Raw genomic sequence first — 26,962 nt, 5'->3', positions numbered from 1 at the left:
TGAAATTCCTCCTGATGTACAATGTACACCTCCCCTGGCCCAGTATAAGACTGTGTCCTCTTGTCCTGCCACTGGTTACCTGGGAGAAGAGGCTGACCTGGCTACAACCTCCTTTCAGATAGTTGTAAAGTGGTAAGGTCTCCCCCAAGCCTCCTTTTCTCTAGGTTAAATAATGCCAGCTTCCTCACCTGCTCCTCACAGGACTAGTGTTCCAGACCCGCTGTTTCCTGTCTCTGGGCTTGCTCCAGCACCTCAAGTGGATTTTTTTGTGGATTGAGGAGCCCAGAACTAGACACAGTACTTGAGGTGTGGCCTCACCAGTGGAGTACAGGGCAAGTGCTGCGTATAGAGGAAAATGATGCATCTGAGCAAGAAATAGCACCTTACAAGCAAATCACACTTGCAAATGAGGAGTTTTCTCAGAAACACCTGGCGAGGTGAGGGATGGGGAAAAGCGTGAAACACCGGCAGCGTGGTAAATTCCTGGGAGTTTATAAAAGCTGCCAATTAAAGGGCTAGGAAGACAGCCCCGAAGCGCCGTGACGGCCGGGCCGGGCGCTCCAAGCTCTCTTCTCCGGGACCGAGCCGGGCCCTGACAGAGGCGGGGAGGCGCGGAGCGGTGCCAGGAGGGCGCGCCCGCCCGCGGAGCGCTGCCCGGCCCCGCCGGCGCGGAGCGGAGCGGAGGCGGAAGCCGCGCCGATGAGCTGTGCGCGCTGGGCAGCGGGTGTGCGGAGCCCCGCGCTGTGCCGAGGTAAGAGCCGAGCGGCCCTGCGCCGTCCCCCGCGAGGATGTGGGGACGGGGCGCTGTCATCGCCCTGGCCACACTGGCCGCGGCCCTCTGGCTGCGGCGGGACGAAGGTACAGACCTCCGAGCGCCGGCCCGGGCGGGAGGCGGGGGCGGGTGGGCGCCGGGTGCTGCCGGAGCCCGCGGGCGGCCGGCCCGGTGCGCGGTCCCCGCGGAAGGAGAGGTCGCCGGGCCGGGCAGCCCCGCCGGGGGCCGGGCCGAGGCGGGAGGGAGGCGGAGGCGGCCTCGTGACGCTCCTGCCGGAGAGCAAAACCAAAGCGAAGGGGCGGCAGCGGGGCCCAGCGCGATGCAGCCCACCCCCGCCTGCCGCGGGGGCCGGCCGGGCCGCTCACCTGCCCCGCGGAGGGACGGCCGGGGGCGGGGGAAGCGCTCGCAGGCCCGACCCCCGGCACCGCCGCAGGGTCTGCCGAGGGCAGCGGCTGCCGGGTCCCCGCGGGCCTGCGGGCGGCGCCGGCCGCGGCGCGGCTGCTGTGGCGGCCTGCAGGGGCAGCGCCGCCGCGCGTGTGTGCGCCGGTGCGGGGTGCGGGGGGAGCCCGCCCGCCCCGGCCTGGGTGACACGGCGGCCGGCGCGCTGCGATGTCGCTGCCCGCGCTGGCGCGGCGCGGCCCGGCGCGGCGGTGCGTGGGGGTGAGGTAGGCGCCGAGCGGAGCCGCAGCGCTGTGTGTGTGTGCGTGTGTGTGCAAGGATCGCGCTCCACTGCGGCGGGGAGGGAGGAGGAGGAAGGGAGGGAGGCAGGCGCACTGTGATGAGCAGAGCCTCCAAGTCCAGCCAGTGCCGTCGTCCTGTCGCTCCCAGCAGAGCCCGGGGCGGGGAAGCGGCAGCGCACGGATGACTGCCTGAAGGGGCGGAGGGGACGGCGGCTCTGCGCCGGGTGCCCGCTTGTTTATTTTTTATTTATTATCATCTTCTTCGGAGGGGGCGAGTAAAGGGGAAGAGGCGCTTTTTTTTTTTTTTTTTTTTTTTTTTTTGGCACCTCACCACCCCTCTTGTTGCAGGTGCCCGCAGCGCAAAGCGGCGCCTGGAAAGTTTTGTTTGCGTGCGTGCGTGCGGGCTGCGAGCGGCGGCGGGCCGGGATGCGGGGGCCGGGGGCCGGCTCTCCGCCGCTTCCCGCCGCACCGCGGCTGCCGGGGCTGGCCTAGGCGCCCCCTGGGAGAGCCGCGTGCGGGCATTAAACCCCCTCCCTCCTCCCCGCCGCCCTCCTCCGCCCCCTCCGTCCCTCCCTCTCTCCCTCCCTCCCTCCTTCCCTCTCCCCGGTGCGCGGCCATTGCAGTGACCCCGGCCGGCCAAGGATGATTACGAACACGCGGGGCTTCCTGTGGTCGGATCTGGAGACGCGGGCGCTGTTGGAGATCTGGGGCGAGGCGGACGTGCAGTCGGCGCTGGACGGCAACTTTCGGAACAGCCATGTGTACCGGGACGTGGCGTGCCGCCTGGCCGAGCTGGGCTTCGAGCGCACCCCCGAGCAGTGCCGCATCCGCATCAAGGGCCTCAAGCGGCAGTACTACCAGGCCCGGGACGGGCTGAAGAAGAACGGGCACGCCCGCAAGATATGCAAGTATTACGACGAGATGGACCGGATCCTCAGCTGCCGGGGGGGGCCCGACGGCGCCCCCGAGCCGCTGGCCCCGCCGCCCGACGGCGTCGCGCCGCCCGCGGGGCCGCTGGCCGCGCCGCCCTCGCCGGGCACGCCGCACAACAGCCGCGAGCCGGACGCCGAACTGGACGAGGACGCCGGGCCGGAGTCCCCCCGCGACAACTTCACCGAGGATTCCGGCGAGTGCTCTTCCTACGCCGACCACCCCATCAAGGTGGAGTGCCCGTCCTTCGCCATCCCCGTGCCGCCTGGTGACGGTGAGTAACCGGCGGGCTCCCGGTGCCGCGTGTCCTCCCTTCACCCCGGGGGCTCTCGCAAGCCTACTGCCGGCGCTTCCCGCAAGCTAGCGCGCTTCTGAGTGGCTTTTGCCTTATGCTGCTGTCTTCTGCCCCGTCCTTCGTGCTTCGAAAGCCGCCCGTGCCTCCCCCCGCTCTTGCACCTTGCGCGTCCCCGTGAACTGGGGAGCCCGGAAGGGGGGCGGGCTGCTGCGGGTGCTGGAAATGCTGCACACCGGGGAGGGGGAGATGCTGAGGACGGGGACCCTAGTGAGTTTTTATCGGTATTTATCAATGGGAAACCCGTGGAAAACTAGCGCAGAGGTTAATCGATACAAAGCGTCAAGGTAGCATTGTACAAGAAAATAAGCATCCTTCTCGCTGGAGGGTTTTCCTGTTCCCTGCAGACTGTGTGCAGTTTTGCAAATCGGTATTAAAACGATGATGATGATAACACCTGAAAAATCTGCTTATTGTTGCAGATGGGCCAGAAAGCTAGGGGAGAGCTTTTACTTAATAAATTGCATGGGTTGTTTCCGAAACACCGCTTCTAACTTTATCGGACTTGCGGACAGGAACAGCACTTCAGTGAAGCCTGTCCTTTCCCTGCGCGTTCTTTACCCTCCACATTTGTATTGTGGAGGTGCCCGGGAAATGTTGCTTGTTTGTTTTCAATCTAGATTATTGCAGGGTTTTTAATACAAACATGAACCTGTCTTCAGAAGTTGACATCACTTAGGAATGAGCCGATTGGTTGACGTTTAAACAACCTTCTTTTTACATTTAAACCCTATCAAAGAGTTGTTTATACTAACGCTCTTTTGAAATGCAAATCTAGAATGCCAACAGACTGAAATTCAATTTAGATTAATGTAATTACCTGCAATACCCAAATGAGGCTATACTATTTAATAACCTTCACTTAAACCTTTTTATAAGATGAAAAAGACTCCTATTGTTGAAGTTTAGTATTACAACAATTTAAAAATGCCTCTGTGATTTTTCTATTGCCCTTGCAACTTGGTAGAAGTTTGTGGGTTTGCATTAGTAATCTGAAAGAAAAATATCTCAGATAAATGTAGCTCACATTGAGAAAGTATAACCTAATGCTTTGTGAGATGTTAGGTCACATCTTGTAGGGAGATTTTTTTGCTGCTTTCCTCTTAGAAAATTGTTTTCCATCAGAAAAATATTTGATTCTTTCCTTGCTTTAGGCTTTAAAGAAGTCAGTGCTCCAACTATTACTCCGCCTCTCAATCAGCCCAAAAGATCAAAAAAACGCCATACAAATTTGACATTGGATAAAATGATGGAAAAATTCCTGCAGCAGAGCATGGATACAGATGAGAAATTTTACAGATTCGAAGAGCAGAGGCTCAAAATTGAGGACAAGCGTCGGGAAGCTGAGCATGCTCGAGAACTCCAGATGTTACAGATGTTGGGACAGATGTTGGCTGGAATTTCTTCTACAGTATCACAAAGGTCACAGTCTATACCGGCAAGTCCACCTCGGAGAGCGAACCATCGTTCATATGCGGATAACTTTAATTATAATGCTATGACAGCAACCCTTTCTCCACCGATAGGTACTTCCTTCTACAGCATAAATAAAAGCTAGGGTACTTTTAAAAACTTCTGTGTGAAAGCACTGGTAGTAAGCAGCTTTTGAAAATAAAAGCTAATTGGAATTATTTTATACTGTGCTGAAGGTGTTTGTCTAACGTCAAATGAAGTGAAATCATTGTGTACCGTTTTACTGATTATTTAATACAGGTACATTAGTTACAACAAATTTTAGCAAAATCATAACCTTTTGAACCCCATTAACCTTGGGAACTTCTTTCTACATTCACATCTCTGTACAGTGAAGTTAGGAGAAGTTTTACACGAAAAAGGCAAGTAGGAGAGTTGCTGAAAGCAACCTGGAAACATTATTTACTTTGTAGCAGAAATTTTGCTGCTGTTCTGCCTGAAGTTAACAAGCATAGCCCAGTATATTAAGTTGTGCATGTGCATGTGTTTTTTCAGGGCTGGGAAAAGAGTGGAGTTTTGCCTACACTGAAGTAAGTCAGATGTTAAGATCTAGCTTCTTTAAAATAAATTTCTTTACAACAGAATTCTGAATTTTATCAATTAAACATTGTATTATTGTAATAGGCGTAATAGAAGATGAAAATATTTGCTTATGGTTTTTTTCTGCACCAGCTCTTTATAAGTTCTATGGGCATCTGAATTTACTTTAAAGAAGAAGGCAAAGCCGTATCTCAAGAATTGATATTTATGCACAAACTCTGTCTTCTGTACCTCATGTGTGGGCCAGAAGCTGGTGGTAGCAATCATTAACAAACTTCTTGGGATCTGTGTGCCTGTGGCATTTATCTTTATCGTGGTCTCTTTGTACGTGGAGATAGACTGTGTGGGCAGGAGGAAATCAGAGATACTCCATCAGTGCTGGAACTAGAGTCAAACTGGGGCTTAGTGATTGTAGCCTGCCGTGTGGAAATGAAACAAGTCTTACTCTGTTCTAATTCTGAATTTCACACTGCCTGGAAGAAAAAAAGTGTAGTTTGAAGAGAGAAAACAAAACCAAACCACCCGGCATCAGTGTTGAATAATAATCTGGCATGGCAGATCCCAGGGGGCATTCTCTGAGTCCCGAGAGGCTGTTCCAGTTGTGTGTTAGTTACTGTTCCCTGTAAAATGCCTGGCAGAATGGGTGGGTAGGCCTGGTGAGGGTTGAGGCTGGCAGATCTGGTTGTGTTTCTTGGGTGGATGGTTGGTGTGTAGGACATCCCGGTGGCAGCAGATTTTCATAGGTTGTGAATGGATACAGTGTTTCAAATGTTGTTTTCACCTTTAAAATAAGGGAAAACTGGTGTGCTTTAGAAGATCCCGTAGGAAATCATTTGAGTTTTTAGACTTGGGGTGAAGGTACCTACAAGGCCTAAGCATTACTTCTGTAAGTTTTTTTTTTTTCCTGAAAAGCTTAATTATGTGTAACAACCTGAAACTGAGGTTCAATTTTTCTCGCTGGATTTCATCATGTAGGTGTACAGGCGTATTGCACTATGTAAAAACGCATTTCATTTATTTTACCGTGGCAAGAGCAATTTGAGATTCTAATCTTCTAATTGGCAAAGGTGTAAAAAAGTGTTTATGCTAAAATGTGAACATAATGCTTCAGGCAACACATCTTTTAAGGAATTAAGATTTCATTTGTGGAGAGCTGCATATGCCATAGTGATTCTACAGGTAGTGTAGGGCTGTATTAAGAATGGCTTTTTGCATAATTCTCTGTTTTCTCTCCATTTATAGTCACACATGAATAAAAACCAGCAGCAAATAAACAGGCCTTCTTAACAACACTGCACTTGCAGGGTTCCAGTCTATAAAATATTCTTGTGTGGTTGAAAACCAGCGAGTGTATGAAGTGTGATTTAAAGAAAATAATCTGCCCTATTTTCAGAGGAGATGAGCATTTTGTTCACCCCTGGGTCACTGCAATGATATTTTGACCATAATCCAAAACAGGTTGTGGGTTTTTTTCTTTAATTTTCATTCTCACCCCCTCCCCCTGCCTTTTTTTATTATTTCTGAATAAGAGTGTGATGCCTTTATTCAAAAGCCAAAAGATCAACCAAGAATATTTATCATTATTGAAGATTGAAGCATATTATTACTGATGATTAGCGTGGCTCGTTTAAGTTTAGATTCTGTGGAAGACAGAGAAAAAGATCCATTTTGCTGACAGCACACAAATTTAAATTTTCTTGTTTATTACATTTTTTTCCCCTTATTGTGCCCAGTATTTCTGGAAGAGTTTTTCTGCTTTTTTTGTTTCCCCTTCTTTTTTTCTCTCCTCTATATTTTGGAGTTGGGAGATAGGGTTACTGAGTTTTATACAGCTGAAAATAAGGAGTATCATGGGAGTTATTTTCTACATAGTTATGCTATACATGTGTAGCAGTTCCTTAAAAGCTTTGTAGAAGGTCTGTGAAAAAGAAAGTATGCATGGCTGTGGTCTAGGACACTGATATTAGCATTCAAATAAGCCATTCTTCTGAACAGAATTTTACAGGTAATGAGGAGCTTTTAAGAACTTGCTCTTTTAGTGTATTTGCTGCACTTTATAATTAACACATTGTTGATAGAAATAGTGATCTTCACATTTTTCCCATGTTAGGTAAATGTTTTAATTCTTTCTAGTTGTAATTGTTGAAATAATTCTTTCTCCTAAATTTTTGTAGCCTTTTGAAAGGGTCATTTGATACATAGCCTACTGAGTGTGCAGTTGTTTTAGTATGTGGCTTGACGTGTAGCTTTGCATCCGAGATCTGGAGATGTGTTATAGCTAAAAATGATCTTTGTGATGTTTGAATCTAGTGTGTTGGATTATAGTTTTGCAGGAAGACTTTCACTATGTTTTGCAACCGCCTACCAAAATAAAAAAGCAGTGAGATAGGCCCTGATTGTGCTAAGAGGTGGAAGTCTTTAAGGGGAAGCGAAATATAAGGTAGGGTGTATATTTAAAATTCGGTTTCAGTTGCTTTGTGCTGTGTCTGGATGTGTTTAGTACGTACTAAGTGTTCCTATTTCAGTTGAGCTTTAATTATGGAACTGATTCCAGGCTGAACTGAGAAGGTATTTCCAGTTACAAAATGTTCATATCCTGGATTGGTGTTTCTTTCTGTCCCTGAGCCCTAAATTAGGACTGTGAATAGTCAGTGAGAATATTCTCTTCATCAGACTCTGAATGCATTTTTATAATCATCACCTTCCCTAGTTACTCACTTTTCTAAAGGCCTTTAAGTGACAAAGCATTTGGATTTTACAAGTATGTCACTTTGTGTATCTTTGTGTGATTTTATTAGCGTACACAAGTGCTTAAAAGAAATGCTTGGCAATAGTTTAAGAAAGAACATTCTTTAAAGTAACACTTATTTTCTTCTTTTCAGTTATAGAGAGATCTTTTTCACTGCACAGAACACACACTCTGAAGGATATGGAGAATATTTTTCAGCTGGTGCGCAATGTTATCCCTCCCCTAACGGGGAAAAAGCACAAAGGTCAAGATGGTCGTATAGGCATTGTTGGAGGATGTCGAGAGTAAGTTAAATAGAAATTCGATTTTTTGCTTCTGATAAAGCTTTAGGATGTCATAACTACTTGTAGAAGCCATTCAATCACCTTACACTTAAATCACAGTTTTCCAGAGAGCTTTAATACTCCATCATCATGACTATGCCTGCTTAGGAAAGAACATGGTGCCTTGGAGATGCGTTGCAAAGTTCTGATGCTGAATGTTACGGGAACTTAAAATGCTGTGCGTGTCTACCCTCTCTGTCTTTTTTGACCACCAAACTCTCTGCTTTCAGTGATAGCCTTTTCCCATTGCATGATGAGATTTTAGAATAAGTAGAGTAAGACAGTGGCACATCTGACTTCTTGCTTTCTTGGGAACTGTGTCTCTGTATTTTCTTATGCTATGTTTTCTTGTGAGCTTTTTATTTTGATAAATATTGGTGTTTACTAGGTTTGTCAGTTCCTTGTTTCATGTACTGGAGTAATGGAAATACCCTGTTTCAGGGGAGAAAAGATGTACTGCATGAATCAGTTAAGTGCTGTACTGACCTAGAAACAGTATTGGCCACAATATTTTGAATGAGCCACTACCCCTTTCTGTTTTCCATTTTCCCCTTTTGAAAGAGAGATGACATCTTTCTCCTGTGAGAGAGATCTGCTGTTGGATGTCTACCATTAATAAACATTTCATAAAGAGCAAAAAGGAGCTGTCTTGTAGCTGGGTCGAACAGCCAGGAGTTAGAAGCTAATGGTCATAGGTTCTTACCTCTTGGCTGAAGTAAGCACCTTTGGAGGGTGATTGTGTTCATCTCTCTCTCTTCAGTCTTTATAAAGAGAATTTAGGGCAGCTGGAATCACAGTTTAGGCACTTTAGTTAAGTTATCTAAAGCCAGAGGGGATTGATCCAGGTCACAGATCCCATATTTAGCTTGCAAACAGTTTTCAGCTCTTGTTTTGTTTGTCTCTAAAGTTTTGCCTCTGTTTCTTAAGAAAATTTTGCTGGTTTATGGCATGATCTTTGTAAATATTTCTATGAAAGATAATTGTCTAATCTCATTACTGTGTTTCTAACCTAAATTTTATTTAATTTTAGATACACTGGAGCACCGTATTTTGCTGCTATTACAGCTCTCAAAGTGGTACGTGTTCTCTTATACAAGTTCAAAATGAACTTTTTACCATTTCTGTTGCCTAGGTGTCATTTTTAAGATAGCATTCATTCTGTAGTGCACATGAACTTTGAGCTCTAGAAGGTCTTCTCTTGAGCAAAGAAAATCCTTAGCCCAGAATTTGTAGAAATACTTTGTAAATTAGTCATTTACTGTGTTTCATTCACTGTTTCCTTTCTCTGTGTAAGTGAAGTTAGAAATATGTCCAGAACTTGACAGTTTCAGGGACTTGGATAGGAAATTTCAAGACTTGATAAAATATTTTCTCCAAAAGTGAACAATAAAATAACCTTAGATTATTGTTTAAAGTTATGTTTTTGTGCTATAGTGAGTTCTTCAGAATTTTTTTTCTGGACCTGATAACTGTGTTGAATGAAATAACTTTCTTTCAAAACTTAAAACTTTAACCTAGTAAAATTCTTACTCACTATAAGTTTAGAGACTGTGGGTGGAATTCAATGTAATTTCTAATAGCATATTTTATTTGCATTTTGATCTTCAGCAGAAGTATTTTCTAAGCTTTTTTTTATTTTTCCTGGAAGCATGAACTTTCTTATTTTATTGACATATTAAATGGCTAAACAAACTACATAAATACAGGGCGATTGTTCAAATGTAAACAAGTCATGCTTATGTAATACGTGTAATTTTCAGAATGCTCTGTATAGTGCATCAGTACTTTCAGTTCATTGTGTATGTTTTTGTTTTTGAAGATTTCTCTCGATACACAGGTAACCATCCCAGATATTTCCAACCACCTCTTTCCTCAGGATGCAAACTCTCAGTGATTTAAAACTGAAATGATGTTATTTAACCATGTTGTTGTAAGATCTCAAGGCCACTCTGCTTTCTGGCCACTGTGTGCAAATCCAGTGGCAATACTAGGAGGTTCCTTTCTGAAGTCACTTGATTTCAGACCGTTATACCTGCACATAAACAGTCAGAGTAGCTTGAAATGTTAAATATATCGTAGTAAAGCGGAGAAGAAACTTCCTTAATACTGGGAAATTTCAGTATGCATGACCAGTACAAGATCACTGGTCTGGTCACTGCTTACATTATTTTATGTGTATTCTGATTTTCTCAGTTGGTAGCAGAAGCTTGAGACTCAGCTCCTTAGGTTCAATGTTTATTTAACATAGGGTGTGTTGGCGAAATTGTGCCAGCCTTTTCTTGTATAAATTTGGCCCATTGAGTAAAAATGGTAGGATAGAAATATATTCATGGGTTGCCATAGCTGTATTTTACAAGTAGGTTACAGTAGTGTTATGGCTCTCTTACATAATTTTTCTCATGTTCATCTGTGTTCTTTTGTACATGAGACATTGTAGTCTTTGCTCATCTACAGATGAGAAACATTTCTCCAGTGAATAAAAATTTGAGATTTGTGTTTTCAGTCTTCCTGTTAGTGAGAAACAGAAAAAAAAAAAAAATTGGAAATTAGATATAAAAAGAACAGAACTAGTCTATGCCAAAATAGAAGACACATAATAAAAATTCTTTAAACTGTTGAGAAGAAAGAATTCAGTTGAATTATTAGTTGAGTAATCTTTGGAATGATAAAGTTATTATTAAGTATAAATTTGATAATACTGTTTGTAAATGCTCTTTTTTTAGGGTGCAGATTTATCCCATGTGTTTTGTACCAAAGATGCAGCAACAGTAATCAAATCCTATAGTCCAGAGCTGATTGTTCATCCAGTTCTGTAAGTGCCTTATGTTTTGTTTAAATGCGCTAATCAGGCTTATTAGTTTTAATATTTTGGTCTGACAATTGATTAGTTTGTGTTATTTCTTTTGCTGAGTTACTGGATGGATGAGCTGGGGATCACAAAAAACCCAGGCTTTGTCCTTTCATTACAAGCAGTTGAATATTTAATATGGGACAATCAGTTGTGAATTTCTTTTCATGACTGTCAAAGTACAGTTTTTAAAAAGCAGAGATTTTTCTTTCCTGCTTCTTGCTGAAGTGTTCTGTGATTGTAATACATTTACCAGTGAACAGTAGCAAGATCCAGAACTACAAATTACTACAAGTCAGCATTTTGCAGTCTGCATTTGAAAGGCAAATTGAGTGTTCTCTTGCTTCTTCAGCCCTAATAGTATTTAAGAGTAGTGTGTCTCGTTTTCCTCTCACTACTGTGTATATAGACACCGATGCAAAATTACAAGACAAGAGAGATGCTAATTCTCATTTTTCTTCATGAGCATGTTGCTTGAGGTACACACCTGTTCTTGGGAATAAATAGATGCTCCAAAATTATATAGAATACAGGGTTTAATTAACGAGGAGATGATAAGTTTAATAAATAACTGTCCTCCTAATTGGGAAAAATCAGTGTGTATGTGTGCTTCTCTGAATTTTTATTCTGAAATGTGTTACTGATTGATGAACTTTCATAGGATAAATTTGTTTCAGTTAGGTGTTACGGTGGTTTGCAATGAGCAAACTGCAGTGGGAATTAAGATGTGTGCCTTAGGTATATGCATCTGAGCTTAGCTTGCATTAGTGCATGTCAAAGTCTGTTGGTGTGCATAGCAAAGCTGTGATTAGGGTAGGAAGAGCATAATTTAAAAATGTGTTTGTCAGATATTGCTGTCAGGAAGGATTTATGACAGTAGAAATATTTTGGTGTCTGAGAACAGGAATGTGATCTTCCTTATGGGGATGCCTGCGGTTCGAAGTCATGAGTTTATTGCATTCTGAAGGTGGGTTTCATTCCTGTCACTGGAGACAGAGGTGCTTAGAAGAAAGGCAGTTGAAAAGGGTTGTGTTTTGTTGGCAGCTTTTTCCCCCCACTCCCCAAAGGTAGAAGAAACCCATAACTTTACGGATTTGAGACAAGATAAAAATGATGTTTGAAGGCAAAGGAGAGATGGGGAGGGATTTTAACCAGTATGACTGTTCGCCTCTTTAATCTAAAAAGCATCTCTTCAGTTGATGTTCTGTCTGATACCATATGATAGCAAATGCAATGGAGAAGCCTAATGGCAATATTAACATTTAACTTGGGGTGTCTTGATGTGTTCCACTTGAGATACAGCAGATGGTCATCTTGTGTGGTAACGAGTTGACCTTGCCTTGGGAAAAGCATTGTTTGTGTATGCAGTGGTTCTTGAAGTCTGGAAATTGAAAACCTTAATAGGAGAAATAGAAGCAGCACAGAGGAAAAGGGAGGTGAAAGTAGGGTTAACAGTAAACTTTCTGTTCATGAAGGACCAGATCGTGCCTGCTAAGTAAGAGTGGGATTTTTTTTATACGCAGATTCTCGGTGTCTTCCGTGGAATTCAGATTTCAGTGAAAACTCTGATCTTTCCACCTGCAAAGAGAACTTGCAATTTTAAACTTCTGCTCTGAGTTCCTTCAGATGTACACAGTACAGTCAATCCACAGATTTTCATATCCATATATCTTTAAGTCTGTGACTCAGTATTTAATACTTTTAATAAAACTCTGATTAATTTCATGCAGACAGCTGGGCTAATTGCATGATGCAGTGGATCTGTAAATATTGTTTACATGACATTTAAAAAGAAAAAAAAATGCAAATATCTGAGTGTTCAGATTTTATTTATTAATTTTTTTTGTATTTTTATCTCTTCTGCTTCATTCTCAAACCAGGACATAGGGAAAGAGAAAACAGTCTTTTCTGGTTAGGAAGGCAAAAACCTTGATTGACTCTACTAAGCCCAAGTTTTATTGAAATTTACACTAGCAGCCTGTTTTTCTTGTAAGGTCCTTTGTCTTCAGCGTCACACTTTTCGTATGATCCTTTATGTGCTGCGGAGCCATTTGAGGGCTGCGGGCACGGCCGGCTGCTCTTGATTCAGAGCCTGATCTCTTAAACAGTCTTTGTACTTTCTCCCGGGCCGCGCTTCACGCATGGAGGAACCTCCGGGTAAAACCCACCAGCAGCCGTGTCATTGTTTGCTTTTGTGCCTCCCCTTAAAACTTTGCTTTGTTATGATTTCTCCATGACCCTCCGGAGTAACTAGGTAGCTGTTGTACCACTCTCTTATTATGCTAATCATAATTATGGCCCCGCGTACTCAACTCCCTGTTTGAACAGCTTGGCATTTTGCCAGGGTTCAGCTGCCATTTTGTACTGCTGGGAGTCTGACATTTTATCATCTTAGCTGCCACTGCTTTCTCTACTGCCTTCACCTCACAGCGGATCACCTCAAGGGAAGAAAATGCTCTTTCCTTGCCCCCTCTGAGTGCTTGGGCTCTTCTGGCTCATTAGAGCTCATTGCAGGTCTTTGCCAGCGTGACTGGTGAAGGTATGCGAGAGTTAGAAGTTGGACTGGAGCGTTTCAGGTCTTTGGCAATGTCTGTCACTTGAAGGATGCAGAGAATGTTACATGAGAATGATTGAGCAGGATTGCAGAAGGAGGGCCATGAAAACGAACATCCATCTTGTGGCATTGCCAGGGCAATTCCATGTGACCTCAGATGTAGTCCATCCCAGGAATCCTTTTAGTGTAACATTCCGCGCTGGGGACACCCGTAGTGCCACTTTCTCTGGGGTTTTTGTTTCTTGACTTCATTCCCTGAAAGTGAATGTGAGAGCTGGGACTGCATGTGACAGCCTGGAATCTGGAAAGATGAAGCTTCACCACCTGGCTCTGTGTCCTCACTACCTGAGCAGAATAATGAAAGCAGGGTGTCTAGGGGCTGTGAATTCTCAGTATTATCAATAGTGACTTTTCCTTTTTATTCAGGGATTCTGTCAAATGCGTTTCGGCCCCTTTCACAACGACCTGGTGTTAATTCAGAAATTGACCAGCTAACTGGTTCGATATGGTTGATGTCTGACCTTTTGCTTTCCTGTGGAGAAGCAAAACATGCATATCACAGAAGCTGGGGTCTTTTGAATAGTGGAATATACCCAGTCTTGGTGACATCTGCTGGCCTCGGTCTTGTCACTGCTGCCCCAGGTTTGTGCTGCATTTTCCTGTTTTGTCAGCTGATGTGTTCCTACTGTAAATGCTTCACAAATACAGGCAAGATAAAACTTAGCTTTTGCATTTTATCAAGTTTTATTGCAGGTGTTCTCTGTGTGGATTTTTGCTGTAGATGTGTGCACACTTCCTTCATGCATTTCTAGTGAAGAGTTTTCCGCGGCATTTTTATATTTGCCGTGTTAATGGGCTGGCTCAATCAGGTTGAATGGACTTCTTGGATACTTGTGTTGCGTTAGCTTATCCTGTCCTGGTAGGCAGAGCTGAATGGGCTATATGAACCCAGCTGGTTGTATGTTAAAAGAAGAGAGAATAAATCTATTGTGCTGGGGCAGGGACTTTTCATAACCGTTTGGAGATTTGCTTCTCTGTAGGTCAGAAAAGAGCCAGATACTACTGAGTAGCCCCCTTGTAAGCTGGTTATCAGTTTCTAAAGTCAACAGTTGGTATACTCCTTGATCTCCAGGGTTTTATCAGAGAAGTAGAATGAGGTCATTAATTTCTTGTGGTGCCAAAGAGGTGATGTAATTTTACATTATCCACCAAAAAAACCCACCCTTGAATAAGGCATGGATTTAAAGCTAATACCTTCCTCTTAGCTGATTGTGTCTCTGGGTTTATGGGGACTAGGAAAGATTGTCAGAATTACTAAAAGTCTTACAGTTAATTGCAGAGTTCAGGTTTTGGGTTGCATTTTGAAAAGCATTATTCTTTTGAGTTTGAAATAAGAATAATTGGGAAGAACATTCTCCTGAGGCTGGACTGTGTGTTGAGGCCATTACCTTTAATGAAGAAACTCAGTGGAGATCAGGGTTTCTGGAACATTTTTTACCTAGTTTTATTGAATTTTGTCTATGTTTTGACCATTTGAAAAAATTGTGAAAGTGAATCATGTGTAGTTGAGGCCCTGATAAGTTACTTGAGCACTCTGAACCGATGCCAAATCTCTTATAGAAGGCCCAGGAATAATCTGAAGATTTTTAGCCCCCTGTAATATATTATGTGGCGAGGAGATGCAAAAGCGTTGCTGCAATGTGGGAGGATGCTCATACCTTTCAGTTGTGTTAGCTAAGGATAGCTATTAAACACTGCTTTGCTGTAAGGCTGGCACTAACCTCAGTCCTGGATCAGCTACTGGAAGAAGTGCAGAGTTGTTGTCACCAGGGAAAGTCAGGAAATAAACAGAGATTCCGCCAACAATCAAAAAGATCTCTCAAGTGACTTGGCTGCTGGGTCCCTATTACACCTGCAGAGAAGATGGAAGAAGACATAAACTTTGTGATCTTCCAAAGCCTCACTTAGACATCCTGGCTAGGAATCATATGAGAAAATTCAGGGTTTTTTTCTTAAGTACTTAGGGAGTTATAAAGGTCATTTTGTATGTGCTGACTTAGAGAATTTAAACATATATATTTAAATATATAATTGCTTATGGACCTGTTTCCTGTGTCCAGCTTTCTTGGCAAAAACCTGCTCCTTCTTTGCTGTGTGTTGCAGAGTGAATGAAAGCTGGGAGGTGTATTCACCCTGTACTATCATCCCTTTCCTTCCTGTTCTTGCAGGTCCCATGTGATTGCAGCAGAGGTTTTGTCACCTCCTCAAAATGTGAGAAGTAGCCAAAGATTTTTAGCATTGCTGCAGGGAGTGCCGCTGTCTGTGCTGCTTTCTGATATGTCAGAAAGAGATGGACTTCAGTTAGATCTGGCCAAATTTATCTTCCTGAATGCTTGCCATACTGCTGTGGTTTGAAACCGGGATCAAATTTCTTTGGTGTTCAATCTTTCTTGAGTTTGAGTGAAGGCAGGAGTCCCTGGGGTTTGTTTTTGAAGGTTTTAGGATCCCCTTTTTTTTTTTTTTTTTCACCTCAGATGACAATAAGCAGAGCAGATACTTAGGCTGAGACCTGTCCTGACCTGTCCTATCCTTTCATGTGTCCACAGCTGACTGGAAGTACAGGGTACTCATTCAACTATTATCTGTGCCCTTAAGGGTTGAATGTGTGGGCTGCCAATGTGATAAAAGCTTGTCACTTTATTTACTGGTCTTAACATTAAAAAAAAAAAGTGCATTATTTTTTCTAAGGACATTTTAAATGTCCCTAGAAATGTGTTCCTTTCTGAGGAAAATTACATTGTCATCTTCATTCTATGGCTTTTAAAGCTGCAAGTTTGGTGGATTGCTGTCCATTTGAAAAATATTAGAGAGATTATATTTATCAATACAGTTCACAGGAAGTGTAATGGGTCAAGACCACTTCCATGATCTCTGAAAATAGGAGGTCAAGACATTTGGTTATCATTATGCTTTTGGGGGCAATTGTCATAATACCCACTGGTAATGTGGTTGAGATCAAAACAGACTACAACTGCTTTAAGTATTTGTGTACATCTAAATGCTGGTCCTAAAATGATTGTGTTGGTAGCTGTGGTATCTTTACAAGGCTAGATAAAGTTGACCTTCAGTGCTGTTGTCATGTCTGTGTGAGAAATGTCAGAAAACAGTCAGGCAACAGCTTATTTTCTTTTGGGACTCTCTTATAGGACACAAGAGGCTCTGTTCTGCTTAAGAGAGGTGACCCCATTTGTGTAGTGCATTTGGGTTCACTGTTAAAGAGGCTGTTAGCTCCAATGCCTGTAGTGTGTGACCACCTAATTCCTAATAAGCAGAACATCTGATACCTAAGTGAGAGTCTGGTGTCTAAGTAGCAGCTCTGGAAAACACTGAAAACACTTTCAGTCATTGTCATTATGAAAAAACCCACAAAATCATATGGTCAATATGGCATTATTTCTAAATGTTTACCTCAATAGGTCATTCATACTTATACTGCCTTGAAGGTAGAATAGAGAGCAAGGAAGGACTCTGGTGTCTGCCCATTAAGAGCAGTCCCTTTCTATGAACTTGTGACACCCCTGCTTCTCCTGGATAATGGGTTGCTGCTCCTGCTGCTGCTGCTGCTAATGCTCAGAAGAAGCCTACCAGGTCTGCTTCTGGTGTCTAAACTAACTTACTCAATATCTGGAAATGAAGAGTTGATTTCAATAGAATTCAATCCCTCTCTCATTAAGGTCTTCATTTTTCTTTCATTTTCTTCCCCATTACTTAATCAAATTGTTGCTGGAAAATACATATTGTCTATCCAGTGTTTACAGATTGTACACCATTTAAAGATTTAAACAGCCTGTTAAGTGAAAATGATCCTTTTGTCTTCTAAATGTTTGGGGGGGGGGGGGGGTGGCATTTAATGTGCTAATCCTAATTTAATAAATGTTTCTCCTTTTGTTCACTAATTGCATTCAGACAGCTTCATGCCAGTGTGCTGTCTCTGCGATTTGCTTTACCTGACTGAGGTGCTTGGTGAGAGACACAAGTTGATGATGGGCTCAATGAGCTTCTCTAGGAGAAGCTGTTTTTTCCTGTTCTGTTCATGGGACTGAAAGAGGCTGCCTGAAGCACTTGGGCTTCTGGAAATTTGGCATTAATTTACAAGAAAGATGATTTAAATGCTGGCAAATACAGCCACTTTTGGAATAGAGAATTAGTTTCATTTTATCCTCAACATTTTTTTGCATTGTTTGGGTTTGCTTTTCATTCATTTGACCCGTCCTTTCCAGAATAATTTTACTTCCTATCTTATTTTCCCAGTTTCCAATAAAAACCTCACCCAAGGTTTACCACAATTGGTAACAGTTAGCTTTCTGAGAGAATTACTTCATTTCTAGAGCTACACATTGTGTCCCATCTTTGGCTCTTTTGATGTGTTGTATTATGGGACACCTTCCAAGTGTCAGCAGGTCCAACATTTGATTCACAGTAATTATAATTACCTGCAGTGTTTGGACAAACAAGACTGAAGTTCTTTCATCTTCAGAGAGAAACTTTTTCCTGTCTTTGAAGATAAGTCTGAAGGTTTGCTGTGAAACTGCCCCCTTAGTGTGGCTTTGTCTCAGTTTGCATAAACAGACTTGTGCAGTGGTACATTTTAATGCATTTGGAGTTGACTCAGTCATACCAAGTGTGTACAGATAACGAGCAGAATTTGAATAATGTACTCTCCAGTGAGGAGCCGTATAGTCAGTCGGGTGACAGCAGTCTTGCTTTTGTTCTGTGTTCTTCTCTAGCAGGAGGTCCCACTGATTGGCATTTTCTATGTCCAAACCACATTTCTGATTACTAAGGCGGTACCAGCTCTGCCTGAGACCCATATGAAGAGCTGCAGTCCTGCTGCCTCCTGTTTGTGCTGTCATTCATGCTTATCTACTATTTCTGTAGCTCCTGGTTGTACACTTGCTGACTTTGCCTCACGTATTCTTGTTTCCATGTAAAATTTGACAAGGCTGCACCTTATCTCTTGTTCCTTTCCCTCCTCTAGGAAGCAATGACAGAAACTGTCATTCATCCCGAATGGGGAAAGCTGCTGTGTTTAGAGCTTTCTATGGTTATTTAAAGCTATTGTTTGGTGGCTTTTGATCATATGGTAAAAGTCTGTCTTTGAATAAAATTCAGCATAGAAGAAAATTTTGTTTGTTTGGAGAGTTGGGGATGGGAGTGGTGTTTCAGGTCCTAGCTGTCAAGTGTCCCCCCTGCTCTAGGCAGTGACCAACCTAGAGCATACTTTCAAGCAGATGGCAGCTGTCAGATATCTTTTCTAAAGAGCTCTAGAAGATGCTTAGCAACTGTGGGCAAATTAGGGCAGTAGCCACCATATTTGGTGTTTGTAGGGGATTTTTTCGTTTGTTTTTTAGTGTTAGGAGTTTTGTTTATTTGTTTTTGGAAATGTTATTACATCAGGCTTTCCCTAAGATGAAGATCTACAGAACCATGTTTTAAGACAATTTTTATTGTGCGATAGTGAAATATAGTGAAAGAGTTCTGAAGAGCAAAAAGCTTAACTTAGTTCTTTCTTTATCAGCTCTTCGCCTCAAGGCTGCCCCCAATGACTTCACCCAGTCTGTACTCCTATCTAGAACTGGCCCAATCCAGGGACAGCACCTTGCACTCACTGAACTTCATGAGGTTAATGTGGCAAAAGTTATCTGAAGCCACTAATAATTTACAAAGAAAATTTGTCCTCGCCATTTTAGAGACTCAGAGGTGTTTAATTTGAAGAATCCTTGTCTATTTTGCCATGGAAAGTACTTTTCTCAATACATTCTGGAAGCAGAGAAAAGAGCAAAAAGATAAACATGCAACATACTGAACACCATACCTTGATCCTGTCTACCCAGCAGCTTCAGGGGCAGCAAATGATAAAGGTGCTGTGTCTGCCTTCCCAAGAGATCATCAGTCATCTCAGCCTCCCCTTACCTCTCACTGATAGCCAAGGAAGGCTGATCAGACCCCATCTCTGGTGTCCTTTTCCCTCATGTGCCTCCATGTAATTCCCTCTATCTGCTTGCTTGTTTGTTTAGATCTGACTAATGGACAGTGTGTGAAGGTGATTCCGTGATTGCTGACATTAGCTTTAAACTCTTTCTTACCTATGCAGCTTCACAGATAATGACACAAGTTAGGGAACCTCATTCAGTTTTTCTTATTCATTATTCTGTTGCCTTGCAGTTGTTATTCGTGTGTTTACCCTGTGATAGTTCTTTAAGGTGTGCAGCCAGGTTTTTTGGTTGCTTTGCAGACAAGCTCAGGTTTTGAGGAAGTGTTTGGGAATTTGGAAGGGTGTTGCTTAGTTGCCTGATCGAACAATAGTGCACTGTCATAATCTAGATTTTCATCAGAATGGCATCTGGTAACGTCACATAACATGTAGTGATTAGCTGGAAGTAGCTGTTGCAGTTCTGCTCATTCCCCGTTCATTCCCTCACGTGGTTTGTCACTAGAATCATTTTTTGCACACCTGCACAATGGTACTGTAGTTCACTCTCCATGTTTACAGATGTTACTGCCAGGATTCCGTTTCCCAGTTATTCCTATTGTGTATGTCTGTGGTGCAGAGTTAGTGTTTTTATATTAGGGGAAAGCCAGACCGGTTCCCAAAGTCTTGCCCTATCACCTTCCAAAAAAACTTGCTTTATTTTGGAAAACCCCAGATTTTTATTAAACCAAAGTCTCTTTCAAATGTTTTTACCCTCTTCTCAGAAATTGAAATGCTGTTTTCTCCTAGCCTTAAAATATTTTCTTACTCCTCTTTATATTACTACTAGCTTTGTGCTTTAGAGTGGAGATATTGCATTTGTGGTATCTCTTTTGGAAAAAATCAAGTTGGATATCATATGGCTCTGCACTGCTAAAGACAGTAGTGATTCTTGCTTACTTGATTTGTTTCTGTCAAAGCTTGAAGATCAGTTCTCTTTTGATCAAGGGGACATCTTCTTCATATCTCATACCTTTCTAGAGAGGTGTTGGGTATTTTTAAATACAGCACTTATTTTAGTGTCTTGGGCAGTGAGAGGTGGTAATTAAGGGGAGAGGTTTGAGATCAGGTTAGTTAACCAGGGAGAGGAAGTGGCATGAAGTGACAGGGGAGGTTAACGATGTTCTTTGTGTGAGCGCAGTACATGTGAGGACGTGACATGGTATTCTGTGCTGGTGCAGCACAGTAGTAGTTTTTTCCAAAGTAGTTTTTTCCAAAGACATTTTTGTCTGGTTTTGATCCACTGGCAAACATGAACATGCAATGACTTCTTTTATAATGATGAACTAAATGCTGCCAAGAAGTATTTATTCCTCAGTACCAAGAAACGGTACAGGCAAATTATCCAAATGATCCTTAGCAAGGATTTTGGCCCATGCCAACCAGCCCTTCCCAACCACTTTTTCCACTGATGAGGAATTACCACGGTCCAGGCACTGTGCCTGACAGGCAGGTTGAGCTTTGTCTTTGCTGATGCCTGAGAGTGCAGAGGCCATCTGATCTGAGAGTCAGAGAGCTTTTCTGCATGTGTTTAAACATCGTGTGTAGACTGTAGCTGTTGAGAGCTAGAGGAATTTCTGCCTCTGTGCTAAATCCCATGATCAGGAACACTCAAGGTTTACCCCTGCCTGAAGGAAGCTGCTTGTTGATCATTTGTACCCTATCAGCTTTAATATCTACTGGTTTGATGTGCATGTGTGGACATATAGTGTGAGTTAGCACAGCAGCCCTTCCACTTCCAGAGCAGCTGTAGATACAGCGTGTTGGTACATATGCTGCATAGCCACAGCTATTGCGAACATCCATGTCTCAGAGACAGTATTTTTCTACTTCCTTTATGAAGATTCAAAATCCATCCGTTACTTTACAGCGTGTTTCTATAGCTGATTTTGCGATGCAGTAGTCATTATCACCATTTTTAATCTCTTGACCCTTCACATCTTGGATTGCTTCTTGATGTGACGTTGCAAAGGAGTTGAGCATAATGTTTGTAAAACGCTTTGAAGATGAAAAGCTCCACGGTAGGTTTTTATTATTACCAGAGGCAAAGTGTGCAGGAGTGGCTTAATATTGGACTGTTTATTTCCCAAGAGATGGCTTTGTTTTGAAAAGTGCACATTATCAGTTGAGTTTTAGACAAAATTATCGTATTTCAATCCTGAATATAAATAAATTGACAAACTATTTTTGGGTTAGATTATTGCATAAGGTATTTGTAGAAGAGCAAAGCATTTATGGCTCTATTCTTAGCTTATGTTTAATGCAGCTTTTTAAAAATGTATTTGGCTTCTACTATCCAAAGGTATGTCAAATCCAGACATCCTTATATATATATCTAGAAGTTGCGGTAATCTTACAACTACATGGTATATAGATATATTTATTTGAGAAATATATATATTGCAATATATATTGCTCATCAAAGATTAAATATAAGTTCAGTATGTGAACAAAGGAAAGTGGTCTGCATTCAGAAATGGTGATGTTTTATTAGAGTTTGATTTGCAGGCAGTTTTTCACGTGTTCAATCTACCACATATTAAAGACCTTTTTTATTTTTTAAATAGTGCATTAGCTATTTCTTGAGTAGTTTTTATTTCCAGACTCTATCTGCATCATGAACTGGTAGGTGATTGTACAGAGGTAAATAAAAAGAAAGGTGAGCTGTTGATCAGTTCTCGAGCTGCTATGGTTTCCATGCGAGTTAGAGGAGGAGGGAGGGAGCTGCAGCGTTCAGATGGAAGTTCAGCTTGCTCAAACAGCGACTGCTCCAGGGACAGCAAGGTCCTGTCGTGCTTCACCGTCTCCCTTGCCCTTGCAGCAGGTTGTTGCTCCCACCCAGCAGCCTTGTTCTGACAGAGCTGTTTGGTGGTGTCAGCACAGGGCACCTGGGGGCTTTCTGAGGCCGCTCTTGTCAGCAGAGGGGTCGCTGGGCTGCGGCCAGGCACCGCATCCCTGCGCCCTTGAGCGGGATGCCTTGCTCCCTGCAGCTGCAAAAGCTTTGGGCTCCTGCCTGGCACTTGGAGAAATGATTGTGGAATTTGCTGATTCTGCCAGACACAAGCTAAACACTTGTTCCCAAGTGCCGTGTCCCATCAGGACAGCTGTTGGTTATGAAAAACATGCAGTGGCTTTCATCTGTAATAATACAGCTTTGTTAGAGTATTGCAAGCTTACAGTAATCTGGGCAGTACTGTGAAGCAGTACCCCCTTGCTCAGCCTACAGGGAGCTTTATTCCCCCGTGCTTCGGTTAAAACATTCATTTATTTTTGTCACTAATGTCAGAGATGGGGAGGGAGGGAGGCTAAATTTTCCCCTCCATACTGTCAGTAAGGATTAACTGCAAATGCTGGGCAGTGCTTTCAAAATATTCTGACCTATTTACACAACAAAACTGGTCAGAACAAAATAAACAGTTCTGGTCAGTGGCTGAATGATGTATTGTGTCAGCTGTATTTGGCAGTGAATTTTCTCATCATTTTTCCAATGTAGACAAAACCCGGAATGCTATAGAAATTTTAAGCGTTACAAGCAGATAATGCCCATACTGAATAGCTTGTTTCTTCTATCGCCTTTTGGGGGAAGGAGACAATTTGGCTGTACTTCAGTTGGAACAAATTCTTATGAAGCAACTGACAAAAAAGCATATGAGCAGATTTATCATTCTGCCATGTGGCGTAATAAACAATTGCATCATTTCCAGCAAGCTGTAACATATACCTGCGAGATGGTGGATCTCTCTCCAAGGTATAACCTCTGCAAAGAAGCATTAAATAGGGAATTGTGACAGACTGTAAAAATTGTTGGTTTCCTGCTTGGATTTTATTTTTTTATTTTGTAACAGCTGCGGTGGATACTTGCAGTTACCTCCTCATTTTTATGTGGTATCCCTGAAGAATGAATTGAGAGAAATTGTTCATTTTAGCTATTCAGACATCCATTCTGTATTTCGTGGGTCACAGATTCTTGGTAGTTTGGAGGATAAAATTGCCTGACACTCAAGATAAGAAATATCTGTTTCTATCTTGCATCTTGGACTCAGTTTCTGAGAATACTAAAATGAAGCCTTTTTAATTTTTTTTTTTCCTCACTTCCTTGTAGTGATAGTCCCAATGCTGTCCATGAGGTGGAAAAGTGGTTACCACGGCTGCACTCAGTTGTCATAGGACCTGGCTTAGGTAGAGATGAAGTTCTGCTTGAGAACGCCAAGGTAATGTGCATACTGATATTTTATCCTATGTCTTTATGTTGAATTGCATTAACCACTCCTATATTTTCCATCATTACACAAATGTTCTTGTTATGGTTGCTAATAAAATATTGTTGAGTGAAAATTACAGTTCATATCCATGGTCTTCATTGTTAAACTGTAACCTTCAGTCTGAATTTTTAGGCACCTGTATGGTTGTTCTGATTTGCTTTTGTTTAGCTTGTGAAAGTCACTAATTAAGAAATAGGCGTTGGCATGTCTAGATAAAAGGCTCTGTGTTTTCCTAGGTGTAAAGCTCCAGTACAGTAAGTACATAAATATGGATTTGAGTTCCTAATTTTTGACAGCTCATATCAGATGCACCAAAGAACAGGGACTGTGTCCTCTTGCAATAAGAAATAATACTCTTAATTGTAAAATGTTGCAGATTTCTGCTCTGGATAAAGAGATAATCCTATTTTCTGTCAAGCTGTAGTGGAGAGCTGAAACAGGAGATTAGATAGTTTTTTCCTTTAAATAATATGTACTTAGACCATCTTCCCAATGATGTTTTGTATCACTGTCAACACATCTTTGTGTGTTTGAAGTGTGTCTTTCAGTCTAATGTCAATCTAATTTTGTATAATTTATTTTTTTTCCTAAGCAGTATTACTGAATTAATCAGTGGCACTAACAAGTGGAATTAATATAATTTACAGAAATATTGACAGTTACACAGTGATATCACAAAACAGCAGGCAAGAGACTGGAGACTACATTATCCAAGTGTTTAGAATACCTAGAGAACTATGATTGGTGGTTTTGTTAGAGAAAGTTGCTATTGGAGTTTCTTGCTTATTTAATTTTTTTTTGGAAGGAGAATATATATATTATAATACAGAGGTACAAAACTAATAAGGATTATAAAATAAAGTAAATTTATTTCAGCTGATGGAATCAAATTGTATTACAAGTGAAAAATTTAAAGAGATTTTATTATTTTTTGAAAACTTTTTTTCAGAATTTTTTCTTTTGTTACAGAAAAAATATTTGAGACTATCCTTTTTTTTTTCTTGGCTAAAAAAATAAGTTTTTGATGGGTTTTTTTTCCTAAAGGAAAGCAACTTTAAACAAAAGAAAATAAGAATTCATTTAGAATATCTAAGATAAGCTTCTTTTATGTCAGAATTCCAGCCAGGGTTTATGTGCTTATCTGTACTACAGAAGTGTCTGCAAGATTTCTTGATTGTATTTTTTTTTTCCTCATTGCTAAAAATAATATTGCTTTCTTAGTGAATTACAAGCATACTTTTACTTCAGTCTGGCTGTCCTGTGTAAGCCAGCTTAGAGTTAAAGAAACAAACCCAGCCAACAAAGACAAGGCATTTGGAAGTTACTTCGTGCTAAAATCTCAGGGCACATTCATATGTGGATGTGGCCTTATTAATTCCAAGTCACTTTAAAGCTCAGGTTCTTTGTCTGCTGTCTAGTTGTGTAAGTGTTCATTGGTTACCCAGTGTTGAGGTTTTTAACATGCCATTGTGACAAGTGAGCCCTGGCTGCCTGTCTGAGGCAGAGTGGTGCTTCTCTGTGCTGAGGGAAAGCTGAGTCTCCCTCCTGTTTCAACAGCAAAATTTAAGTGCCAAGAAGAAATAACAAGAGATGGTAGCATTGCTGTTTTAAACTTTTATAGGAGGCTGGCTTGGTATAAAGTTTTCTGGTTTCCCTTTGAGCTAACTGTGGCATGTGTCGTGTGAATGCAGAGCTGGGAGGTAGGTGAGTGCTTTTTGGTCAGGGTTTTGTATCAGAGTGGAAGTGATGGTGAGATAGAGCTTCCCCTCTGCCTCATGGCCCATTAAGGTGCTGAGGCACCGTGTTCTGGCATCTCACTAAGCTGTTTTTATGTCGGTTCTTGTCACTATTGTGCCAGCACATTTCCAATTAATGTGCTTCTCCAAACAGTCATGTGTTTGGGCTAGTTCTCTCTTCTGAGCATTGAGAAATTAAGGAATTAATTACTAGTGCTGTAACCTTCAATTTCTGGTATATGGCCAAGAGACAGTGTTTTGTTGTGGAATAGCTTGAGTGCTTGTTGACCAGATGGTGCATCATCTCCAGATCAAGGAATGCTTTGCTTCCTCAGCATCTTTACTATGTCACCTGCCTCCCTCATTCTTAACGCCTGCGCTGCTCACTGTGCCATTTGAGCTCCTTTCAACAGTCTGATTTAAAAAAAAAAAAAAACCACCTTGTGATCAGTTTCCTTTGATATGATTTTTTTTTCCCCTTGAGCACCTTGATAGTCTTTGAATACATATTTACTGGCTTCCTGCAATTTTGTGGGTTTGGCTGTAATTCCATTTCCAAGTCCTGTTACAAGAAGCTGCTCTGCAAGTTATATCCTTCTTTTATAAGCCACGTGTGCGGGTCTGTGCCAGAACCCTCACACTCAGTTGCTTGGAGCTGATGCTCTGTCAGAGCTTTCTAGCCATGGGTTTGTGAGACCAGGAGCTGGAGCTTCAGAATATTCTCCTAAAGAAAATATTTGTTGTGTCCTGGGAGCTGTATACTTCGATCCCTTGCAGGTGTGGCAATTCTAGTCTCAGCCTGGTTGGACCTTCCAATTCCATAGCAAATAAGCACTCCAAGCAGCTTCCCCTCACGAGAAAAGAGCAAAACCACATTTCTGCTCCACTCCTCAGCTCTGGAGTGTGCAGGTTGAAGCATTTCTGCTCCCCGTACTACTTCAAACTCCTGAAATGCTGTTGCCACATCTGGTGTGAGAGTTGGCCATGATGTCAGCTTTCTTGTAGGGAGCATCAGGCGTCTGCTTTTTCCTTTCAGCGTCTGTGACTGATTCTGGTCAGAGATGCCAGTATGTTATGTCCCCGGGTTCCGCTCAGCTGGAGTGCTGCTGCTGCCGCTTGAGAATCAGTTTAGCTGCTATTTGGAAGCAAGGCCAAGATCCTTATGACTCTCCTCTGCTTAGAAGAGGTATATTTGCAAAGCTGTTGGATATTCTCCTTTTTTTCACACAGCAGCAGTGTTGTGTCCCTATCATGTCTACCAGTCACAATTTCCTTCATTCAGCTGTTGCATGTATGTTCACACTTCTGGCTTTACTCTGATCAGATTTTCCTTCTAGGGGAAGCCTGGAAGCAGAGAAATTTCTGCCTGTACCATCAAGAGCTGTTTCTTGGGTGTGTGAGAGAACAGGGTTCCTCTGCTGCAGGGTGTGATGAGTGCAGCTTCCGAGGACTTTGTTAAAAATCCAGAGTTCCCTGCATAGCCTCCTGGGAGAGCAGGAGGTGCTGCCCAATGCTCCTGGATGTTCTGCATTCTGCTGCCACCTAGCAGTTAGGCAGTTACAGGCTGAGCTATGTCCTCCATCAGTTTCCATCCTCTTATCGTCTCCTTTCCCCTATTCCTTCTGGCTTTGAGGCCGAATGGGCTGATGGAGGATTGCTGGTGCAATAGCAGTTCCTGTAGGGATCACAGAGATAAGCATTCATCCCTGTAA

General features: G+C 42.5%; 1 protein-coding gene across 7 annotated transcripts in view; it reads left to right on the top strand.

Annotated features, from left to right (window-relative positions):
• The first annotated feature begins 666 nt into the window (after positions 1-666).
• Positions 667-26,962, top strand: part of NAXD (NAD(P)HX dehydratase) — a 51,385-nt gene continuing 25,089 nt past the window's right edge. The window contains exons 1-7 of one of the 7 annotated variants that reach the window (XM_040057363.2): positions 668-751; positions 2,076-2,656; positions 3,889-4,260; positions 7,630-7,780; positions 8,850-8,895; positions 10,543-10,631; positions 23,355-23,463. In XM_040057363.2, coding sequence (XP_039913297.1) covers positions 2,095-2,656; positions 3,889-4,260; positions 7,630-7,780; positions 8,850-8,895; positions 10,543-10,631; positions 23,355-23,463 — 1,329 coding nt within the window. In that variant the 5' untranslated portion in view covers positions 668-751; positions 2,076-2,094. Of the gene's footprint in view, positions 859-1,404; positions 1,438-2,034; positions 2,657-3,888; positions 4,261-4,719; positions 4,738-7,629; positions 7,781-8,849; positions 8,896-10,542; positions 10,632-23,354; positions 23,464-26,962 lie in introns of those variants that run through there. The other 6 variants (XM_040057365.2, XM_040057364.2, XR_005699746.2 and 3 more) reach the window with 6 other exon arrangements.

Source organism: Hirundo rustica, chromosome 2, assembly GCF_015227805.2.
Source record: "Hirundo rustica isolate bHirRus1 chromosome 2, bHirRus1.pri.v3, whole genome shotgun sequence".
Lineage (NCBI taxonomy): Eukaryota > Metazoa > Chordata > Aves > Passeriformes > Hirundinidae > Hirundo > Hirundo rustica.
This window is presented reverse-complemented; position numbering and strand designations above follow the sequence as displayed.